The following is a 19,531-nucleotide window of genomic DNA, read 5'->3' as shown; positions in this document are numbered from 1 at the left end:
TCCTAGTTGTCCTGAAACTGCTCTGGAAACTAGACTGCCCTGGAACTCAGAGATCCGCCTGCCTCTGCTTCCCCAGTGCTGGATTTAAAGGCTTGTGCCACCACAGACAGGCAAAATAAATAAATCTTGTTTAAAAAACAAAACAAAAGCAGAGTTTAGTTCCGACAGCACAGGGGCAAGCACACTTACTCTAATCCCAAGGGATCTGACTGCCCTCTTCGGCATCCTGTGGCCACTAGGCACACTTGTGATGCATAGACAAGGTGCAGGCAAGATAGGCTTTTAATCTCATCACTCAGAAGGCAGAGTCAGGTGAATCTCTCAGTTCGAGGTCAGCCTGGTCTAGAGAGCACGAACACAGAAACCCTGCCTCGAAAAACAAAAAAATTTGAAGTGGCGAGTAGTGGCACACACCTTTAATTTCAGAAATCGGAAGGTAGAGGCAGGTGGATCTATCCTAGGGAAGCCTGGACTACATGAGTTCCAGGCCACCCAGACCTAAGTTGTGCGGGAAGGGTGTGTGTGTGTGTGTGTGTGTGTGTGTGTATGCAGTTCACACAGAGGCCAGAAAGAGGGCATCAGATACTCTAGAACTAGAGTTACTGAAGATTGAGAACCATGGTTGTGATTTAGGGTGAGAAGGCCAGCTAGCCAGTCCCAAGCTTGCTTCAATCTTGGATTTGTGAGACCCCCTCCCCACTGCCCCCAGTGTCTTGACCTTAGCTCTGTAACTAGGTCTTCAACCGTATGCAGGGGTTGCAATTCCCTAGTAGTCTGTTTTGGTGTGCCCCTGAGAGTGACAACAGGCTTTCTGGTACTGCCAGTATGCGAAGACTTGGAAAATGAATGAAAACACCACAAGAGAGGGGTAGATGACTTAAAATGGGATTTACAATTTAGGATAGCAGGATTTAAACAAAACTCTCCTTCTTCAAAGTGTAGTTTCTCCCCAGCCGCCTGGCTGCATGCTCTGGGCGCATCCTTCAGCTTTCCAGCCGATACGAAAACAGGCACCTGTTCCCTCTGCTGCATTTGTTTTGTTTATTTTGTTTTTAAAAAGCTAGTCAAGTGCAGAAGTAAAAGGAAAAATTATGATCAATTGGTATAACCACCTACCTTCAAGAGGTAGACTCCTTGATGCCTTTTAACATCAAAAACTACTTAATGCCTGGGGGCTGGGGGGGAGAGGCTTACACAGAGACTTGCGGAAGACAAAGGATAACTTTTGGATGTCTCAAATCCAGGGATCAACTCGTGTCGGAAGGCTTGGCAATAGAGCCTTCTGCCCTCCCCTCCTGCCCCCCTGACCCCCGCAGCATATTAATAAGCCCTGCCTACCGGGGTGGGGCGAAGCCCAAGCTACGGTTTTGGGGGTAAGAAATAGATTCGTTGTATTTTCCTCAAGGCTCTTGTTGCCTCTTGCCTGAAGGTGGCTGATTGGTCAGCTCTATAAGGGGGCGGTCTCAGGAGTAGCTCCTCCCTCCTGCTGCGCTGCTAGGACCTCCGGGATTCCTAGAGAGGCTGCGGAAGCGCTCTTGGGGGTGGGGTTTATGGTTGAAGCTCGCACTTGGTTACTTCCGGCGGTGAACTGTTGGAAAGTGTCGGACGTACCTCTCTCTTGGGTTGTGAGAACTCCATCTTCCAAGCCTGGGCTGTGGAGAGTTTGATCTTTGGGTCCCCGGGACTTAGAGACTGGAAAGGAGACGGTAGGGCCTTGTGTCCACACTGGAGTCCTGTCCCTAACCTTGACCCGGCCGATCTCTATCTCCGGGTCAGGAGCTATTACGAAGAATCCAGGTCCAAATTTCTGAGTATAACCTTGCTTCTCCTAGAACTAATGAAGTCTTCCGTTTATCTGTCAAGCCCTTATGGCTTGAAAGCCAGGACGAGATATGACCATTTTAATGGCTTTCACTCCTTTTCTGACTTAAGTTTGGCGTATGATCGAGAGAAGAAACGACTCCGTCTAGAATAATCTTGTCCCGTTATTTATATGAGATGTGGTCTTTTTCATTTTTAAAACTGTTTTAAGTTTAGGCCTGATGTAACTTTTTAATGGCCATTTTTTTTGCGTTATTTAAATCTGGACGTAGTCACAATTAGTAGTTTTATGGCTGAAGTGATAAGTAGTCTGTATCTTAAAGTGAATGACTTTGTTGAGTGGTTTTCTTTAGTATAGATGACGTCGTTGCTACCTCTCTTGGCTAATAATAATTCCCGACATACCAGTAAGGTTGTTCACTGCAAACAGTGCCCTTTAGAAGAGCAGAGAACGAACTGGGTTAGTGTAAGGGCAGCCTCTAGAGACTCTGAGTTGGAATGATAATGACAGAATCCAGGGCAGTTATACACGTAGAGCCTCCCGCTGAGACTTCGCAAGAGCAAGCAGACCTTCTCATAGTGAAAGTGGAAGAAGAGGACTGTTCCTGGATGCAGGGATACCGGACTCGGCCAGTGCTTGAGACTTTTTACCAGCGCTTCAAGCACTTCAAGTACCATGAGGCAGCAGGTCCCCGGGATGCTCTCAGCCAGCTCCGGGTTCTCTGCTGTGAGTGGCTGAGGCCGGAGCTGCACACCAAAGAGCAGATCCTGGAGCTGCTGGTGCTGGAGCAGTTCCTCACCATCCTGCCTGAAGAGTTTCAGGCCTGGGTGAGAGAACATCACCCGGAGAGCGGAGAAGAAGCTGTGGCCGTGATAGAGAGTATCCAGAGAGAACTGGAGGAGCGAGGGCAACAGGTGAGTTGCAAGAGGAAACGGGGACACTGAGGAAGGAGCTGCCATGCAGTCTTCAGCCCATTCATATTCTGGCTTTGCTGTTGTTTTGAGATAGTCTCACTATGTATCCTTGGTTGTTCTGGATTTCACTGTGTAGTCCAGAGATCTCTATGTAGACCTGAACTCACAGAGATCCACCTGCTTCTGCCCCCCAAGTGCTGGGATGAAAGGCGTGTGCCACTGTATCCAACATGTAATGAGTTTTAAAGAATAATGTGTTTCTTCCTTCTCCCCTTTGTTTTGAAAATTAAGCTCATGTTCCCTACTTGTATTTCTTTTTTCCTTTTTTAAAAATCCTTTTATTCCATCTATATGAGTACACTGTAGCTGTGTTCATGCACACCAGAGGAAGGCATCAGATCCCATTACAGATGGTTTTGAGTCACCATGTGGTTGCTGGGAATTGAACTCAGGTCCTCTGGAAGAGCAGCCAGTGCTCTTAACCTCTGACCCATCCTCTCCAGCTCCCCCTACTTGTGTTTCTTACCTATTAAAAGCAACAGGTGTTGTGCCTACCTTATGATGGTCATGTTATTTTTCCAGGGTGTTGTCGAGGAATCTGTTGTAGTGACCGTTGAGCCAGGTTAACTCTTTGTTTCCTAGTTTCTGGGTTTCATGCTTTAGAAGTCCTTTTTTCACTGAAGTTTATGAAAACCTTTCCTCAGTCTGTTTTAAACTTGCTTTTTGACAGACTGCTTCATGTCGAATGTGTTCTGATGTGCTGCCTTTATTGTCTACGTGTAAGTGTTCTGCCTGCAGGTATGCATGTGTCCACGTTAACCCACGAGCCTTCGCATCCCTCCCAGCCACAGCACATTTAACTTTAAGGAAATCGTTTTTCCCTTAACTGATTAAAATGCCATCTTTGGGTGCACACCTATAATCCTAACGAGCAAAGGCAGGTGGATCTCTATGAGTTTGAGGGCAGCCTAGTCTACAGAGAGTTCTAGGTTAGCCAAAGTGATAGAGAGAGACCCTGTCTCAAACATATAATGCCATCTTTAGCACTTGTGAAACTTCCGCCTGTTTGGTGGCATCTGTTGCTGATGTTTGTATTTTAGTTTGTTGGTCCTATGGGTTGTTTCTGAATCTGCTTTTAAACTATTTGAGGTATAATCAATTTTGACATTTGGTTTGGTTAATCTTCTTCCCCCTGACTTTTCCTTTTAGGGTTTTCTCCTTAGAAACTTAGAGCTCAAAAAAGAAAAAAAAAAAAAAAGAAAGAAACTTAGAGCTCGAATTGGTGGGGCATGCCCTTAATCCTCACACTTGGGAAGCTGAGACAGGAGGATTCTGAGAAGGAGGACCCTGTCTAAAAACAAAACAAAAAAACCCTGTGAGTTTGCAAGTGTTGAAGGTTGCTTAAGGATTCCACTTGTCCCTCAGAACCCCATATTTAAGTGTAAAATCCTGATCTCCTCATTTCCAGTCTGCAGGTGAGGGATAATTCAGAATTCGAGACCATCCTTAGACTCTTGGTCTGCTTTAGCTCACCCTGTGCCTCAGGTAGCAGGAGAGGGTGGCTGCTGACTTGTAGCCAGACGGCAGCCATCTTGAAGGATCATCTAGCAGACGGAATTATGTCAGTCTTTCTTTGGTTTTCTCTTCTTTTTCTTTCTTCCTTTCTTTTCTTCTTCTTCTTTTTTTTTTTTTTTTGGAAACAGAGTCTCATGTAACCCAAGTTGGCCTCAAACTCTTGATCTTCTTGCTACCTCTCTACCCTCAGAACACTGAGGCAACAGTTATGCCACTATGCCTTGTTTTCCCCAATTTCCTCCCCTTTGCGGGAGGGGATGGAGATTGAACCCAGGCCCACATATGTTAGGCAAATGCTCTACGACTAAACCAAGCTCCAGTCCCCAGACTAGGAGATTCTAAGCATATGCAAGTGCTCTACCAGGAAGTCATATCCCAGTCTCTTTTTACCTTTTGATTTTGAAACAAGGTCTCTTTACATTGTCCGGGCTGGTGCTGAATGTTTTGTACCCCTGCCTCAACTTCAAGGAACTACAGGCTTGTGCCACCAGGCCTGGTTAGAATGTTTAACTTAACTTCTCTTCTCTTCTCTTCTCTTCTCTTCTCTTCTCTTCTCTTCTCTTCTCTTCTCTTCTCTTCTCTTCTCCTCTTCTTTTCTTCTCTCTCTCTCTCTCCTTCCTTCTTTCTTCTTTCCTTCCTTCCTTCCTTTCTTCTTCTTTTTTTTTAAATATAATTGTTTATGTGTACATTGTGAATCTGTGTGTAAGGTACCTGTGAATGTCAGAAATTGATCAGATAGCCTTGAGCCAAGGTGAACCACCTGATGTGAGTGCTGGGTCTCCCAGGAGACCCATCTATACTCTTAACCAACGAGCTAACTCTGCAGCTCTCAGAAGTATTGAGGCGTAAGCTGTTTTGAAACCTAAGGACATAAAGGAAGGGCAAGAGCAGCAACTTTATCTGAATGCAGAGTCTCAATGCTTTCCGGAATTTCTAGGAGTAAACTACACCTTGGAGCACAGTAATTATATATACCCTAGGTTGAATTGAGGGCCCAGAGCAGGATGGTAGAGGTTGGTAACATGCTGAACATGAACTTTTTGAGGCAGGGTATAACCCAGTTTAGCTCAGACCTTGCTGCGATCCTCTTGCTTCTGCCTTCTGAATGCTGGAATTACAGGCATTTGAAACATAAGGTATCCTAAATCTTAGTCGGACCAGCAGTGACTTCCTGGGACACATAATGGCCTTTCCAACTTCCCTGTTCATCTCTCCCCTTCACTAACCTTTACCCACCATCAGCTTCTTAGGGATCCTGGGTTAGAAGCTAGAAGAGGGCATTGGGTTCCCTAGAGCTGGAGTTACAGAGAGTTGTGAGTCAACTAATATGGGTATTGGGACCCGAACTTGGGTCCTCTGCAAAAGTATTCTTAGCCACTGAGGTATCTCTCTAGCATCTTCTATTTTTAAACTTTGTTTTTTTTTTTTTTTTTTTTTTGGTTTTTCGAGACAGGGTTTCTCTGTATAGCCCGGGCTGTCCTGGAACTCACTCTGTAGACCAGGCTGGCCTCGAACTCAGAAATCCGCCTGCCTCTGCCTCCCGAGTGCTGGGATTAAAGGCGTGCGCCACCACCGCCCGGCATTTTTAAACTTTGATTTAATTTATTTTATGTGTATTGTGTCTTTTGCCTGAATGTATGTATGTATGTATGTATGTATGTATGTATGTATACCACATGTATGCCCCTGGCCCACAGTGGTCAGAAGAAGGCTTCAGATCTCCTGGAACTGGAGTGACAGATGGTTGTGAGCTACCACGAAGGTGCTGGGAACCTAACTCTGGACCTCTGGAAGAGCAGCCAATGCTCTTAACCACTGATTCAAGTCTCCTACCCTTTCTTAACATCTTTTAGGTGTTTATGGAATGATCTCCTTCCCTAGCCTCTTAGGCTAAAGTGGCTCCCGCCTGTTCTGTCTTGTAGCTGTGTTTCTTTCCCATCTAACGTGGAGTTCATAATGAAGTATTTGCATGTGGATATGTCTCATGGAAGTCTTTTCTCAGTAGAAATAATCCATACGTGTTAATCTGCTACTTAATGGCTCATTATAGACACAAGTTGAGTATTGGGCCAGGGGATAGGTGACAGTCTAATAGACTCTAATGGGTTCTTTCCCATCCCCATCTATAATTTTGCTGATTGGTTGTAGTTATGGTTGTTAGATTGCCACAAATCCTGAAGTTCTTCCTCAGAAGATGGTACCACCTGGAGCCACGCACGAGTCCTTCAGTCACCAGTTTCTGCCTGTGGAGGCCCAGTCTGATCAAGAGCCACAGAATCTTCTGGAGGAAAATGGTGAGGCTCATCTACTCACTGCAGTCAACAGTCAATGTGACTAGGGCTCTGGTCACATGGGCAAAGGGCGCCTGGAGTGTGGGCGGATGGGCTCCCCTGAGATGACCGAGACTATATCACACTCTCATTCTAAATCCAGAAAAGGGCACAGGGAATGTGGTTCAGTTGGCAGTGTGCCTGCTTCGAATGCAAGCTATGGGTTCCATCACCAGTACCCCATAACCAGGTGTGGAGCACACCTGCGATCCCAGCACAAGAGGTAGAGGCAGGAGGATCAGCGAGGTCGTCCTGGCTGCAGAGCAAGTTTGAGGCTGGGCTGCTTGAGACCCTGACTCAAACACAAACAAAACAAAGCAAAACTAAGAAAGCTGTCCTAGGGACAGGACATAGCTTGGTGGTATAGAGTATACGCTTAGTTCCATTTCATTTCCAGCACTCCCTCCAAAGGCAGAAGTATGGCAAAAATGATGATGAAGATAATGTTGCTAAGTATAGGGGCTATAGGTTTTCAGATTTTTTTAACATTTATTTTTATTATATATATATATATATATATATATATATATATATATATATATATATATTAATACATACACACACACACACACATATGAATGTTTTCTTTGCATGTATATGTACACCGTGTGCATGCATTACCTGCAGAAGCCAGACCAGAAAAGGCATTGGACTGCAGGTGGTTGTGCGCTGCCTGATGTGGGTGCTGGGGACTGAACCCTGGTCCTCTGTAAGAACAGCATGTTGTCTTTAGCCATTGAGTCATCTCTCCAGCCCCACACCATGTTTGTTTGTTTGGAGACAGGGTCTATAGCTGGCCTCAAACTCACTGTTAACCAATGATGACTTGAATTGCCAATTCTGTCACTACTTCTAAAAGTGCAGGCGGATTTCTGAGTTCGAGGCCAGCCTGGTCTACAGAGTGAGTTCCAGGACAGCCCGGGCTATACAGAGAAACCCTGTCTCGAAAAAACAGAAAAGGCCGGGCAGTGGTGGCGCACGCCTTTAATCCCAGCACTTGGGAGGCAGAGGCAGGTGGATTTCTGAGTTCGAGGCCAGCCTGGTCTACAGAGTGAGTTCCAGGACAGCCAGGACTACACAGAGAGACCCTGTCTCGAAAAACCAAAAAAAAAAAAAAAAGAAAGAAAAAACAGAAAAGGAGGAAGAGGAGGAAAGTAAAAGGAAGTTCAGATCTATACTTTCAGCACTTGGAAAGCAAAGGCAGGAAGACTGTAGGGAGTTCTCAGCTTCCCGAGTAGCTGGTACCACAGGTATGTGTCACTGTGCCCAGCAGTATGGACTGGCCTATTGACAAGGTCTAAAGAACACAATTTAGTTTTTGAGGTTTCTTATCAACCAACTTAAGATGATTTTAAGAGTAGGATTAAAGCCAAGCATGGTTGTGCAGACACTTTAATACCAGCACTTAGGAGACAGAGGTGGAGGCAGGAGGATCTCAGTGAGTTCAAGGCCTACCTGGTTGACATAGTGAATTCCAATACAGCCACAATAGAACTACAAAATGAGACTCTGTCTCAAACACAGAGAGAGAGAGAAAGAAAGAGGCAGGGGGAGATTGTACAATATTTATATTGAGAGCTGGGTGGTGGTGGCACACGCCTTTAATCCCAGCACTTGGGAGGCAGAGGCACCACCATGCCCAGCTGGTCCGGTGTTTTGGAAGAGAGAGAATGTAAAGGAGAGGAGAGCACAGGCCCAGAATGGAAAGGCTCCTGAGAGCCAAGGTGAACCTAGTTTGGGTGCCTCAGTTCCTCGGGCAAAGGCAGGGCATGACGGCACTGCAAACCTGACCAGATACTCTCATTTATTCCTTTTCTCCACACTCAGCCCTTCCTGTTCTCCAGGTTCCTTCCGTTCCCCTGAAGGACAGCCAGGAGCTGACAGATTCACTCCTCTCAGCTGGGCCCCAGGTGAGCTAGCACTCCTCTGTCCTCCATGAGAATCTGTACCCCTTCTCAGCCTCCATCCCCTTCCGTCCTAGTTCTGTTACTGGTTACTGTGAGAATATCCTGATGAACACAGCTTATGGAAGAAAGGGATTATTTTAGCTCCCTTTAGGTCTCAGTGAATCACAGAAGTCAGAGAACTTGAGATAGGTGGTCACCTGTCACATTATACCCACAATCCAGACCCAAGACAAAAAAGTGGGTGACCACTCAGCTCTTTCTCTCTCCTCAATCTAGAAACCTAACCTAGGGAATGGTACTGCCCACAGTAGGCTGGTCTATTTCCTTAATTAAGAGAAGATTCCTCACAGGGCTGTCTCCAGGCTGACTTGATCTCAACAGTCCCTCATTGAGACTCACTCGCCTGAAGATTCTAGGTTGTGACACCATGTTTAGCAGATATATTTAACTAGCTGCTGGGTCTATCCTTAGTTGGTACCTTCCGTTCATTCCCCCTGCCCATCCTTTCTGTTTAATACCTGCCCTTTGGATACACAGTCTCTGCCCTGGTTTCTGACTTAGTGGTCCCAGGTTTTGCCCTCCCTGCAGACTGCCCTCATTTGCACACAGGGAGTGGGAATTTAGCAGAGCTCTCCCATTTCAGAAGTTGGTGAAGATTGAAGATGTGGCTGATGTAGCTGTGTCCTTCATCCTGGAGGAATGGGGACATTTGGACCAGTCCCAGAAGTCTCTTAGTAGAGATGGCAGAAAGGAGGATTGTGAGAGCACCACTCCTGTGGGTAAGAATTTTCAACCTGCATGGGGAGGACTCACCAGTTTTGTTACGAATTTATATCACATGTCCTTCACCCATGCATGTTTTAATCACTATAGCTTTACTTTATAGTCGTTTGAAAATTTATTTTATTTTGTTTTATATGTATGAGTGCTTGTCCTCATGTGTGTGCACCAGAAGAGAGTGTTGAATCCTCTGGAACTGGATATGATTGTGAGCCACCGTGTGGGTGCTGGGAATCAAACCTGGGTCCTCTGAAAGAGTGGCCAATGCTCTTAACTGCTGAGCCATCTTTCTGGTTCCCTTTACCTTATAATCTTTGAAAGTAAATCAGCATGTTTTTTACAGATATTTCTAACTTAATAAGGGCGTGATTAAGACTATTAGTATGAGGGAAGTAGTTTTTAAATTTTTTATTCGTTTATTGCTGTGTATATGTGTGATGTGTTTGTATGCTTTTGTATAGAGGTCAAAGGTCAGCTTTTTTCTTCTGGAGACAGGATCTCACTTAGTAGCTCTGGTTGGTCTGGATTTGCTTTGTAGACCAGGCTGGCTTCACACTCACAGAGATCTACCTGCTTCTGCCTCCCAAATGCTGGAATTAAAAGGTGTGTGCTATCACACCTGGCAAAGGACAACTCTGAACCATTTGTTTATCTGCCTTTATGTTTGTTACAGGGATCAGTCTTAGGCTGTTGGGCCTGTGAGGCAAGTGGCTTTATCTGATGAGTCAAATTACTAGCCCTGTTTTTGTTCTATGCGATTATTGTATTTTATATGTGTGAGTGTTTTGCTTGTGTGCATGTGTGTGTGTGCACGCGTGCACCATGTGCATGCTGGGTGCCTGTGGAGGCCAGAAGAGAGTTTTAAATCTCCTAGAACTGGAACTATAGATATTTGTAAGTCACCGTGTGCTCACAACTCAGGCCCTCTGTAAGAGCAACAAATACTCTTAACTACTGAGCTATCTTCTACTGCCTGTTTCTGGTTTTTCTGAGACAGTCTTAGTATGTATACCCAAGTGGCCTTGAATTCCTGATCCTCCTGCTTCAGCCTTCTAAATGCTGGAGTTAATAAACCCAGTAAACTTTTTTTTTTTAACAATCTAGAAGATGCTAATTTTGTTGGTGGTGTTGTTGTTATTTTGTGAGTTTTGTTTTTGTTTTCCAAATAAGGTTTCCCTGTGTGGTTGGCCTGGAACTCACTATGTATATCACGCCGCCTTCAAACTGACAGAGATTGGCTTATCTGACTCCTAAAGTGTTGTGATTAAAAGTAGTTACCACCATATCCAGTGATGCAAAATTTTGGCAGGAAGGTTTTTTTTTTTTTAATTATATGTTTATGTTTGAATGCCTATATGCATGTACATGAACCACGAGCATGCATGCCTGGGGCCAGAAGAGGGCCTCTCATCCCCCCCCCCCCCCCCCGTTACAAGCAGTTGTGAGCCACCTGATGTGGAGGCTAGGAACCAAACTCCAGTCCTTTGCACAAGCAGTACATACTCTTAGTCACCAAGCCATTTCTCTGTCCAGCCCAAGTTTCTTAATAGAATAATCCTTACTCATGAAAAACTCCTGTCTCCATTCCTTTTCTCGTTTCTGGAACAAGATCCTCGAAAAGAAGCATCCTGAGGGAAGAAATGTTTATTTGGGCTCACAGTTTCAGCAGATAGCCCATCATGGAGAGGAAGTCCTGGCAGCTGATCACACCATACAGCTATATAGTCCAAGACCCTAGCCCATGGGATGGTGCCACACACTCAAGGCGGATCGTCCCTCCTTTGTCCAACCTTCTGGAAGTACCCTTACACATCCAGATGTTTGTTTGCTGAGTGATTCTAAATCTAACCCACTTGACACTGAAGATTAACCATGAGCACATAGGAGACTTCCCCGAGTATTTCTTTAGCACAGTGGTGATTACTGTATCTCACTGGCATTAGTTCTTTTTTTTTTTTTTGTCTGATTGATCTATCTGCATGTACACCTGCATGCCAGAAGAGGGCAGCAGATCACATTATAGATGGTCGTGAGCCACCTTGTGGTTGCTGGGAATTGAACTCAGGACCTTTGGAAGAGCAGCCAGTGCTCTTAACCTCCGAGCCATCTCTCCAGCCCTGGCATTAGTTCTTTGTGGCCTTTTCCTTGTCCATTTTCCATTTTCATATCACCAGCCCCACCCCTCTTTTACATTTACTTATTTGTTGGGGGTTGAATCAACAGGTCATTCTTTAGTGACAGGGTCCCCAGGGGGAGGACCACAGGATGCGAAAATAAAGGAGACAGGAAAGCTTGAGATCAGGAGGTCTCACACAAGATGATGGCTCAGGGAAGTTTATTAAGACATACACCATCTTATTTACAGCTTGCTGGAGGAAAAATAGGTCAAAATCAGCAGAACCTTTGTCCCCATACAATGGGACAGAGTCAGCAGGAAGTTAGTCAAGGGAGCAGAAGTTGAATTCTCAGGATCCAGAAAACTTCAGCTCCCTAAGGCCCTGGCCCCAGGCCATTACCGGTCTTCACAAGCCTGTCCCTGGCTTTAGGCAAGTAACTGGTCTTTCTCCATACGTCAGGGCCTCAGGGAAAGTCCTGGACCAGCCTACCCCTTAACAAGGAGCAAGGGATGGTATGCATGTGTCACAGCACACATATGTAGGTCAGAGGACAATTTGTAGGAGTCGGTTCTCTCCTTCCAACATGTGGGTTCCAGGGAACAAACTCAGATTGTCAGGCAGGGCAGCCAATGTGTCTGCCCACCAGGCCATCTTACCAGCCCCTGGATTTTGTTTTGTTCTATTTGTTTGTGCATGTGTTCTGTTCATTAGTTTGTTGAGGTCTTAGAGATGGTCTTATCTAAATGAATTGATTATACATATATTTTGGGCTGGGAACATGGCTTAGCGTGAAGAGTACTCACACCTAGTGGACCTGTGGTGGGTTCCTAGCACGATGCCAGGCATATATACACAGATACACAGATGCACATACATTTTTTAAAAGTATTATATTTAATGCAAATATCTTCATTGTCTCTCTTTTGAGTTATACAGCTCACTTGTGTAATTTAAACCTAACAGTGTTGCTTATAGATTCCAGTTACTATAGAGGCACTTACAAGTTATCAGAGGCATGTGTGAGAGAGTGGTGTATGTGTGCATTGGGTACCCATTCAGGTTACAGGCAAGGTTGTGAGTTCAAATCAAGTCATACTTTTTTACTCTGCCTATTAGCTATACTACTCTTGATTTCTGATGTTTTTATTTTCTTTTTTTGTGGTCCTTCAGGTTGAAATCAGAACCTTTTGCATTCTGTTAATCTGTATGTGCTCTTGTATGTGCCAATGTACAGTGAACTACATCCCCAACTCTGGTCCCATCTTTTTGTTTGTTTGTTTGTTTGTTTTGGGGTTTTTTTTCTTTGTTTGTTTTTTTTTGTTTTTCGAAACAGGGTTTCTCTGTATAGCCCTGGCTGTCCTGGAACTCACTCTGCAAACCAGGCTGGCCTCAAACTCAGAAATCCACCTGCCTCTGCCTCCCAAGTGCTGGGATTAAAGGCATGCCCCTCCACTGTCTGGCTTGTCCCATCCTTTTACTTTTTTTTTTTCCTTTGAGACATGATCTCTATATATCCCTGGCTAGCCTGAAAATCAATATGTAGAGCAGGCTAGCCTCAAACTCTCAAGAGATCTATCTGCTTCAGCCTCCTGAGTGCTGGGAGTAAAGACGTGCGCCATCACTGCCCAACCCCTTTTACTTTCTATGTGGAGAAAGGATCTTAGTTAGCTGTCCGGGCAAGTCTTGAATTCACTATGCAGTCCAGGGTGACCTGGACTTGTGGTCCTTCTGCTTTAGCCTGTCAAGTAGCAGGGATTACAGGCCTGTGCCACCATCCTTACAACTTGTCTATAGTCCCCAGCATTGACCATGCTCAGGGGTTTCCGCCCCCTTCCCTTCTCGTCTCTTCTTAAGGCCACATCCACTCATTTTCATGTGTGCTGATTTCTGATAGCAGCATAGAAGACTAGAATTAAAAAAAAAATACTCATCCCATTTGAAAGTGAATTTGAACAGTGAGTCAATAATTTGAAGGCTGCATCTGTAGTCTAGTTGGTAGAGTGCTGCTTACCATACACAGAGGCCTGGGCTCCACCCCCAGCTCTCTATAAACAGACATGGTGTCTCACAGCTGCCATCCCAGCTGCCCTCCCTTCCTCCTTCCTTCCCTTCCTCCCCCCTTTTCTCACTTTCTTTCATCAGGGTCTCATGTATCTCAGGCTGGCCTCACACTCTGTGTAGCCAAGAATGACCTTGTACTTCTGATCCTTCTGCCTCTACCTCCAGGTGTAGGAGTTACAGGTGTGCCCTACCACAACTGGAGGTGGAACCTGGGGCTTCCCGTAGCTTGACTAACACTGTACCAACTGAGCTACATCCCCACCCATCTGCACTGACATGCATCCTATCCCTATATCCCAAAGCCTTGCTTTCAGGTATCGTCATTTTCCAAAGTCATGCATTCCTAACACATATGTGGTCTCACTCACTTATCATGTGTTCCTCTGTCACTTGCTTAGGATGTGAACACTAGCTAATTGGCCTGTTTTCCTTCTCTCATTTCAGATTATGAGCCCAAGGAGGGCAACTTAGAGCTTGTGGTGCAGCAGACCTCTGATGCAGCTGACCCACACTGGGTGGCTGCAGAAAGCACAGAAAAGAACTGTGTTCAGCGTCAAGAGGCTGTGGAAGTCAGTGACCTGGTGCAGGTGCAGGACATGGTGCAGAGGTGGCAAGTGAATCCCACTTCGGGGAATCCAAGGCAGAAAAGATCTCTGAGCTCAGGTCAGGATGTCAACCGGAAGCAGAAATCGAACGGCGAGCGAGGCCACAGATGCGGTGACTGCGGGAAGTTTTTTCTCCAAGCCTCAAACTTCCTTCAGCACCGGAGGATCCACACAGGAGAGAAACCGTTTAAATGTGGGGAGTGTGGGAAAAGCTACAATCAGCGGGTGCACCTCACTCAGCACCAGAGAGTCCACACCGGCGAGAAGCCCTACAAGTGCCAGGTGTGCGGGAAAGCCTTCCGAGTGAGCTCCCATCTGGTGCAGCATCACAGCGTCCACAGTCGGGAGAGGCCGTACGGCTGTAATGAGTGCGGGAAGAGCTTTGGGCGACACTCGCACCTGATCGAGCACCTGAAGCGCCACTTCAGAGAGAAATCCCAAAGATGTACGTCTAGGGAGCATGTATTCCAGGAGTGGCTAGAGGCAGATGTTCATTTATTAGCCTTGGAAGGAAGAACAGATGGGCTGGGTGTGGTGGTGCTCACCTGTAGTTCTAGCTGTCTGGAAGCAAGGGCAGGAGGAGGAATGTGACTTCAGAACTAGTCCAATGTACATAGCAGTAGGCCAGCCAGAGCTACATAGCAAAGCCCGGCCTCAAACAACAACAACCAAACAAAAGCAAACTAAAAACAACAACAAAAAACCCAGATGGGTTGTGGTAATGGACAAAGATTATAGCTTATTTTATTCTTAATTTTCTTAAATTTTAAAATATTAATTTTTCCTTTTCTTTGTAGAAGGTATCTCATGTAGCCCAGACTAACCTTAGACTCTGTAGTCTAACACTGGAATTTTGATCCTCCTGCCTCCACCTTCTGAATGTTAGGATTGCTTTGTAGCCTGGGCTGGTCTCCAATTTGTAAGCCTCTTGTCTCAGGTTCCCAACTACTGGACTATAGGAGTGAGTCACTACTCCTGGCTCTCCACCACTTCCACACCCCACTCAGTTTGTTCTGTATAGCCCAGGCTGGCTTTGAACTCATGTAGTATAGGCTAGCCTCAAACCCAGTATCCTCCTGCTTTGGCCCCATAGCTTTTGGGGTTACAGGCAGTGCCCACTCTTCTTGACCCAGTAAGTCCCTCCCTTTCTCTTCCTGTTTTACTTTTTATCTTATTCTGTCCATTGGCTCAATACTAACATCCTGTCTGCTCAGTACTAACATCCTGTCCGTTGCTGTTGGAGTTAGTACATCCATATGTTCCCCCCCCCCCTTTTTTTTTTTTCAAGACAGGGTTTCTCTGTGTAGTCCTGGCTGTCCTGGAACTCACTCTGTAGACCAGGCTGGCCTTGAACTCAGAAATCTACCTGCCTCTGCCCCAGTGCTGGGATTAAAGGCGTGCACCACCACTGCCCGGCCATATGTCCCCTTTTGTTCTAACTGTTAAATCAGGTTTTTTTGTTTGGTTGGGTTTTTGACAGCTTATTCTTTTCCTGAGAAAGAGCTGATGAACTTTGTGTTTGGTCCTCTTTTAGGCAGCGACAGAAGAAGTAAGAACACTAAACTAAACATTAAACAAATTCCAGGACTTTCAGAAGCAGACATGGAACTATCGGGAGAAGTCCAAAGGAACACTTGTGAGGCTGAAGGTCACAGTGAGGGCTGTGACCACCAGGATGGGACAGGTGGACAGCAGGGGGTTGTCATGAAGGAAACCCTAGGACAATCCTCTTCAAAGAGGACAGACTGCAATGAGTTCAGCTATGTCCACAAGAAGTCCTCTCCAGGAGAGAGGCCGCACAAGTGTAACGAATGCGGGAAAAGCTTCATCCAGAGCGCACACCTCATTCAGCATCGGCGAATCCATACTGGGGAGAAACCGTTCAGGTGTGAGGAGTGTGGGAAAAGCTACAACCAGCGTGTCCACCTGACTCAACATCACCGAGTCCACACGGGTGAGAAGCCCTACACCTGCCATTTATGTGGGAAAGCCTTCCGAGTGAGGTCCCACCTCGTTCAGCACCAGAGTGTGCACAGCAGGGAGAGGCCCTTCAAGTGCAACGAGTGTGGGAAGGGCTTTGGGAGGCGTTCGCATCTCGCCGGTCACCTCCGACTCCACTCAAGAGACAAGTCGCACCAGTGCCACGAGTGTGGAGAAATCTTCTTCCAGTACGTCAGCCTCCTTGAACACCAAGTGCTCCACGTGGGCCAGAAGAGTGAGAAGAACAGTGTCTGCGAAGAGGCCTACAGCTGGAACCTGACTGTAATCGAAGATAAGAAGCTGGAGTTACAGGAGCAGCCTTACCAGTGCGATTCCTGCGGGAAAGCCTTCAGTTTCAGTTCTGACCTCATTCAGCATTACAGAACTCACTCTGCGGAGAAACCCCAGAAATGCGATGCATGCAGGGACAGCACCGGCCAGTGTCCGCACATAAAACAGCAACAGAAAAGCTGCCCCAGTGGGAAATCCCACCAATGCAGTGAGTGTGGAAGGGGCTTCAGTCTGAAGTCTCATCTCAGTCAGCATCAGAGGATCCACACTGGCGAGAAGCCCTTCCAGTGCAAAGAGTGTGGAATGAGTTTCAGCTGGAGCTGTAGCCTCTTCAAACATCTGCGAAGCCACGAGAGGATCGATCCCTAAGCACCTGCAGCAGGCAGGAATCTGTGTTGGGGAGCAGCCGTGCAACAACATCAAGAATGTTTCCATCTTAACAATCAGAGCTACAGACGAGGGGAGACCCTGTTAGGTAGAGCTTAGCCTTCAGGGACACTGGAGCATCCCCTGAGTGCTCCGTTAGCATCTTTATGCTCAGAACCTCTGGCAAGGTGTGGTGCTCACCTGGACGCCTGGGGAAGCAGAGGCAGGCAAATAGCTGGTTTACATCGCAAGTTCCAGGCCAGCCAGAGCTACATAGTGAGACCCCTGGGTGAGAGACAGACACCTCTGGGCCTTGTAGATGAAGGAGAGTCTTGACATGGCACTGTCTGAGTCATGAGTGCAGTAGAAAGAAGCTTGTTTGTAGTCTCCACCTTGACAGCATAGCTATTCAGAGAGTCATGCCTCGAAAGGAATGCTTCTGCGTGATGCCTATCTTGGTACATCTCTGGAAACGACTGTCCTAACCACTATAGTACTCCAGCCATTGTTCCCATCCTGAGTATTAAACCTTTTGAAAAGACACTGAGTTGAGGTTTCTCTCTTTGGTAAAATTGGGTTTGGAGGATGGAGGGGGTGTGTTCTTGCTGACACTGTCAGTCTACAGCTTCTTCGGGAAGCACAGAATTCTTTTCAGTTCAATTCTACAGACAAATAAGTCACTTAGTCCTTGAGGGTCAATGAGAGGGCTCCACAGTGGGTAAAAGTGCTGGCCACCAAGTCTTGACAGCTTGAGTTCAACCCATAGGAGCTGAATAGCAGGAGAGAATGTCCCACCATGCCCAGCTTCCTGTGGTTTAGAATACCAACTGAGCTATATTGCTAGCCCCATCCCCTTTCCCAAGCTCCACACCATATTACCTACTAAGCACTCTGCTGAGGTCCAGTCTGCAGCTGCCTCACCCAGGACTTCTCCCCTGTATGCCTCTGGCCAGTGACTGACGTGAAGTCTGATTCATTTGCCCCACGGGCAAACGGCTGCTGTCTGAGCTCCAAAACCCTGCTGGAGATCAAGCCAAAGGCCCTTTGTCTTCAAGTGGGATCTGCGCAAGCACATTCCAGTGTGGGTGTATGGAGGTCAGAGGACAACCTCAGATGGAGGTCCTCGCCTTCTACCTTGTTTGTCTTGCTTGTTTTCCACTGCTGTATGTGCTAGGCTAGCTGGCTCTAAAGAGTCCTACCATTCTTCTGTTCCTGTCTCCTACCTCCAAGCAGGAGTATGCTGGGATTATAACTACTTGTGCTACTGCAGCTGACATTTTAAAAGGCTGTTCTGAGGATCTGAACTCAACATTGATGTGAAGTTTGTGCTACACGTACTTTATTCACTGAACCATCTCCCCAGACTCGCCCACTCCCTTCCCTTTCGTTCCTTTCCTCAAAGGCTTTTCTTGAGGAACATGCCCTTAGTGACATGATTCTGAACTACTTGGTCTAAGACAGGTGGTGCCTTTGGTGGGCCTGGCAGGTAACTTGGTCACTCCCCATGAGGTAAAAAGGACTCTGTCCTGTCACTGACCTGTGAAATGCGATGTGACATGGGGTGGGATGACTGATAAGTTCTTTGCAGCTATACTTGTACACTTACATACTGACTAGAGACTAGAGCTTGTGGCTATTTACCCAGGTAGGTGTATTCCATAATAAAGGGAAACACTCAACCCTCCCTCTTCCTGACTGACCCCTTACTCTTACAATACAAGCATATGAGAGTCAGGTTAAGTGGATCCCAGCCCAGGTCTGTATCTGACTCAGTGGGTTGCCTGGGCTTCAGTGAATGATTGATTCTCCACCCTGCCTCATGCATACCCCATATCCTAATTTTGTCCTTTGACTAATTATTTTTAAGATTTATTTAAGTGTGTGTGTGTGTGTGTATTATATCTATGGTGGGGTGCACATGCCTTCAGGGGCCAGAAGAAGGTGTCAGATACCCTACAGTTGAGACATAGACAGGTATGAGCCACCTGACACGGATGCTGGAAACTGAACTCAGGTCCTCTGCAAGAATATTAAGTGCTCTTAATTGTGGAGCCATTTCTCCAACACCTTGTTCTTTAACTTGACTTAATAAAAAAAGTTAACATTTTTCTACCCTTGTCCCAAAACATGTTACACCTTTGTCAGAGAGAGTAGCTTTGGAACATTAAGGAGGAAAGAGAACTAGAGAAATTCTGGAAGGAACAACAGCAACAAGAACTGCACATGTATGTGCACGCGCATGCACACACACATCCCAGATGTATAAAGGTATTTTTTTATTCTCTGGCAGTAATTGTTGTCTTGAAGGCTTACTGCTCCATCAGCTAATCTAGGTCTTGCCTCTGTACAGTCTAACCTAGGCCTAGAATGTTTTCAGCCTCTGAGACTTGCTGCTGGATAAATTCACTCCTTCCTACTTCTTTTCTGAGCTCTGGCTGGGTGGTTCAACTCAACTCTGTCTCAAACTCCTCTCCAAGCTGACTGATTTAATGTGGATTCTCTCTCTCTTAACCTCTTCTGAATTGCCCTGATTGCTCTCATTCTAACTTTGGCAATATGTTCTAATCATCTGGCTTCCTTCTCATTCTCTTGCTCCTTCTGTCTTCATTTGTGTCTATCTTGTTCTTTATCTGCAACCTGTCTCTCTATAACTGTCTCAGTAAAATTGCTCCTTTCTCTTTCTGTTTTCTGTGGTGCTCTCTAAAGTAACCTCTTCTTCCTGTCCTCGTGAAAGTTGGACATATCCTATCTCTTGACTCATTCTGTCAAATCTTTCTCTGATT

General features: G+C 46.1%; 1 protein-coding gene across 2 annotated transcripts; it reads left to right on the top strand.

Moving 5' to 3' along the window:
* Positions 1–1,591: 1,591 nt before the first annotated feature.
* Positions 1,592–17,295, top strand: Zkscan5 (zinc finger with KRAB and SCAN domains 5). Of its 2 annotated transcripts, none has more exons than XM_028756042.1 (6): positions 1,592–2,736; positions 6,473–6,605; positions 8,469–8,551; positions 9,192–9,327; positions 13,951–14,556; positions 15,646–17,295. In XM_028756042.1, the coding sequence occupies exons 1-6, from the start codon at positions 2,320–2,322 to the stop codon at positions 16,749–16,751; spliced, it is 2,481 nt and encodes an 826-aa protein (XP_028611875.1). In that variant the 5' UTR covers positions 1,592–2,319; the 3' UTR covers positions 16,752–17,295. The 2 variants fall into 2 exon arrangements, with proteins under 2 accessions (XP_028611875.1, XP_028611876.1); XM_028756043.1 differs by having other exon boundaries at positions 13,951–14,393; positions 15,646–15,790.
* The last annotated feature ends 2,236 nt before the right edge of the window (positions 17,296–19,531 follow it).

This window comes from Grammomys surdaster, unplaced genomic scaffold (genome assembly GCF_004785775.1).
Source record: "Grammomys surdaster isolate TR1022 unplaced genomic scaffold, NIH_TR_1.0 126109, whole genome shotgun sequence".
NCBI classification, from domain to species: Eukaryota; Metazoa; Chordata; class Mammalia; order Rodentia; family Muridae; genus Grammomys; species Grammomys surdaster.
The sequence above is the reverse complement of the archived record's forward strand: the minus strand, read 5'-3'. Positions and strand labels throughout refer to the sequence as shown.

Bases quoted from the DNA above. Each gene is read 5' to 3' on its own strand.
- Zkscan5 (XM_028756042.1), top strand. From the start codon at position 2,320: ATGATAATGACAGAATCCAGGGCAGTTATACACGTAGAGCCTCCCGCT. The intron at 2,737-6,472 runs GTGAGTTGCAAG...TATGGTTGTTAG, and splicing joins TGGAGGAGCGAGGGCAACAG to ATTGCCACAAATCCTGAAGT. The intron at 8,552-9,191 runs GTGAGCTAGCAC...CTCCCATTTCAG, and splicing joins TCCTCTCAGCTGGGCCCCAG to AAGTTGGTGAAGATTGAAGA.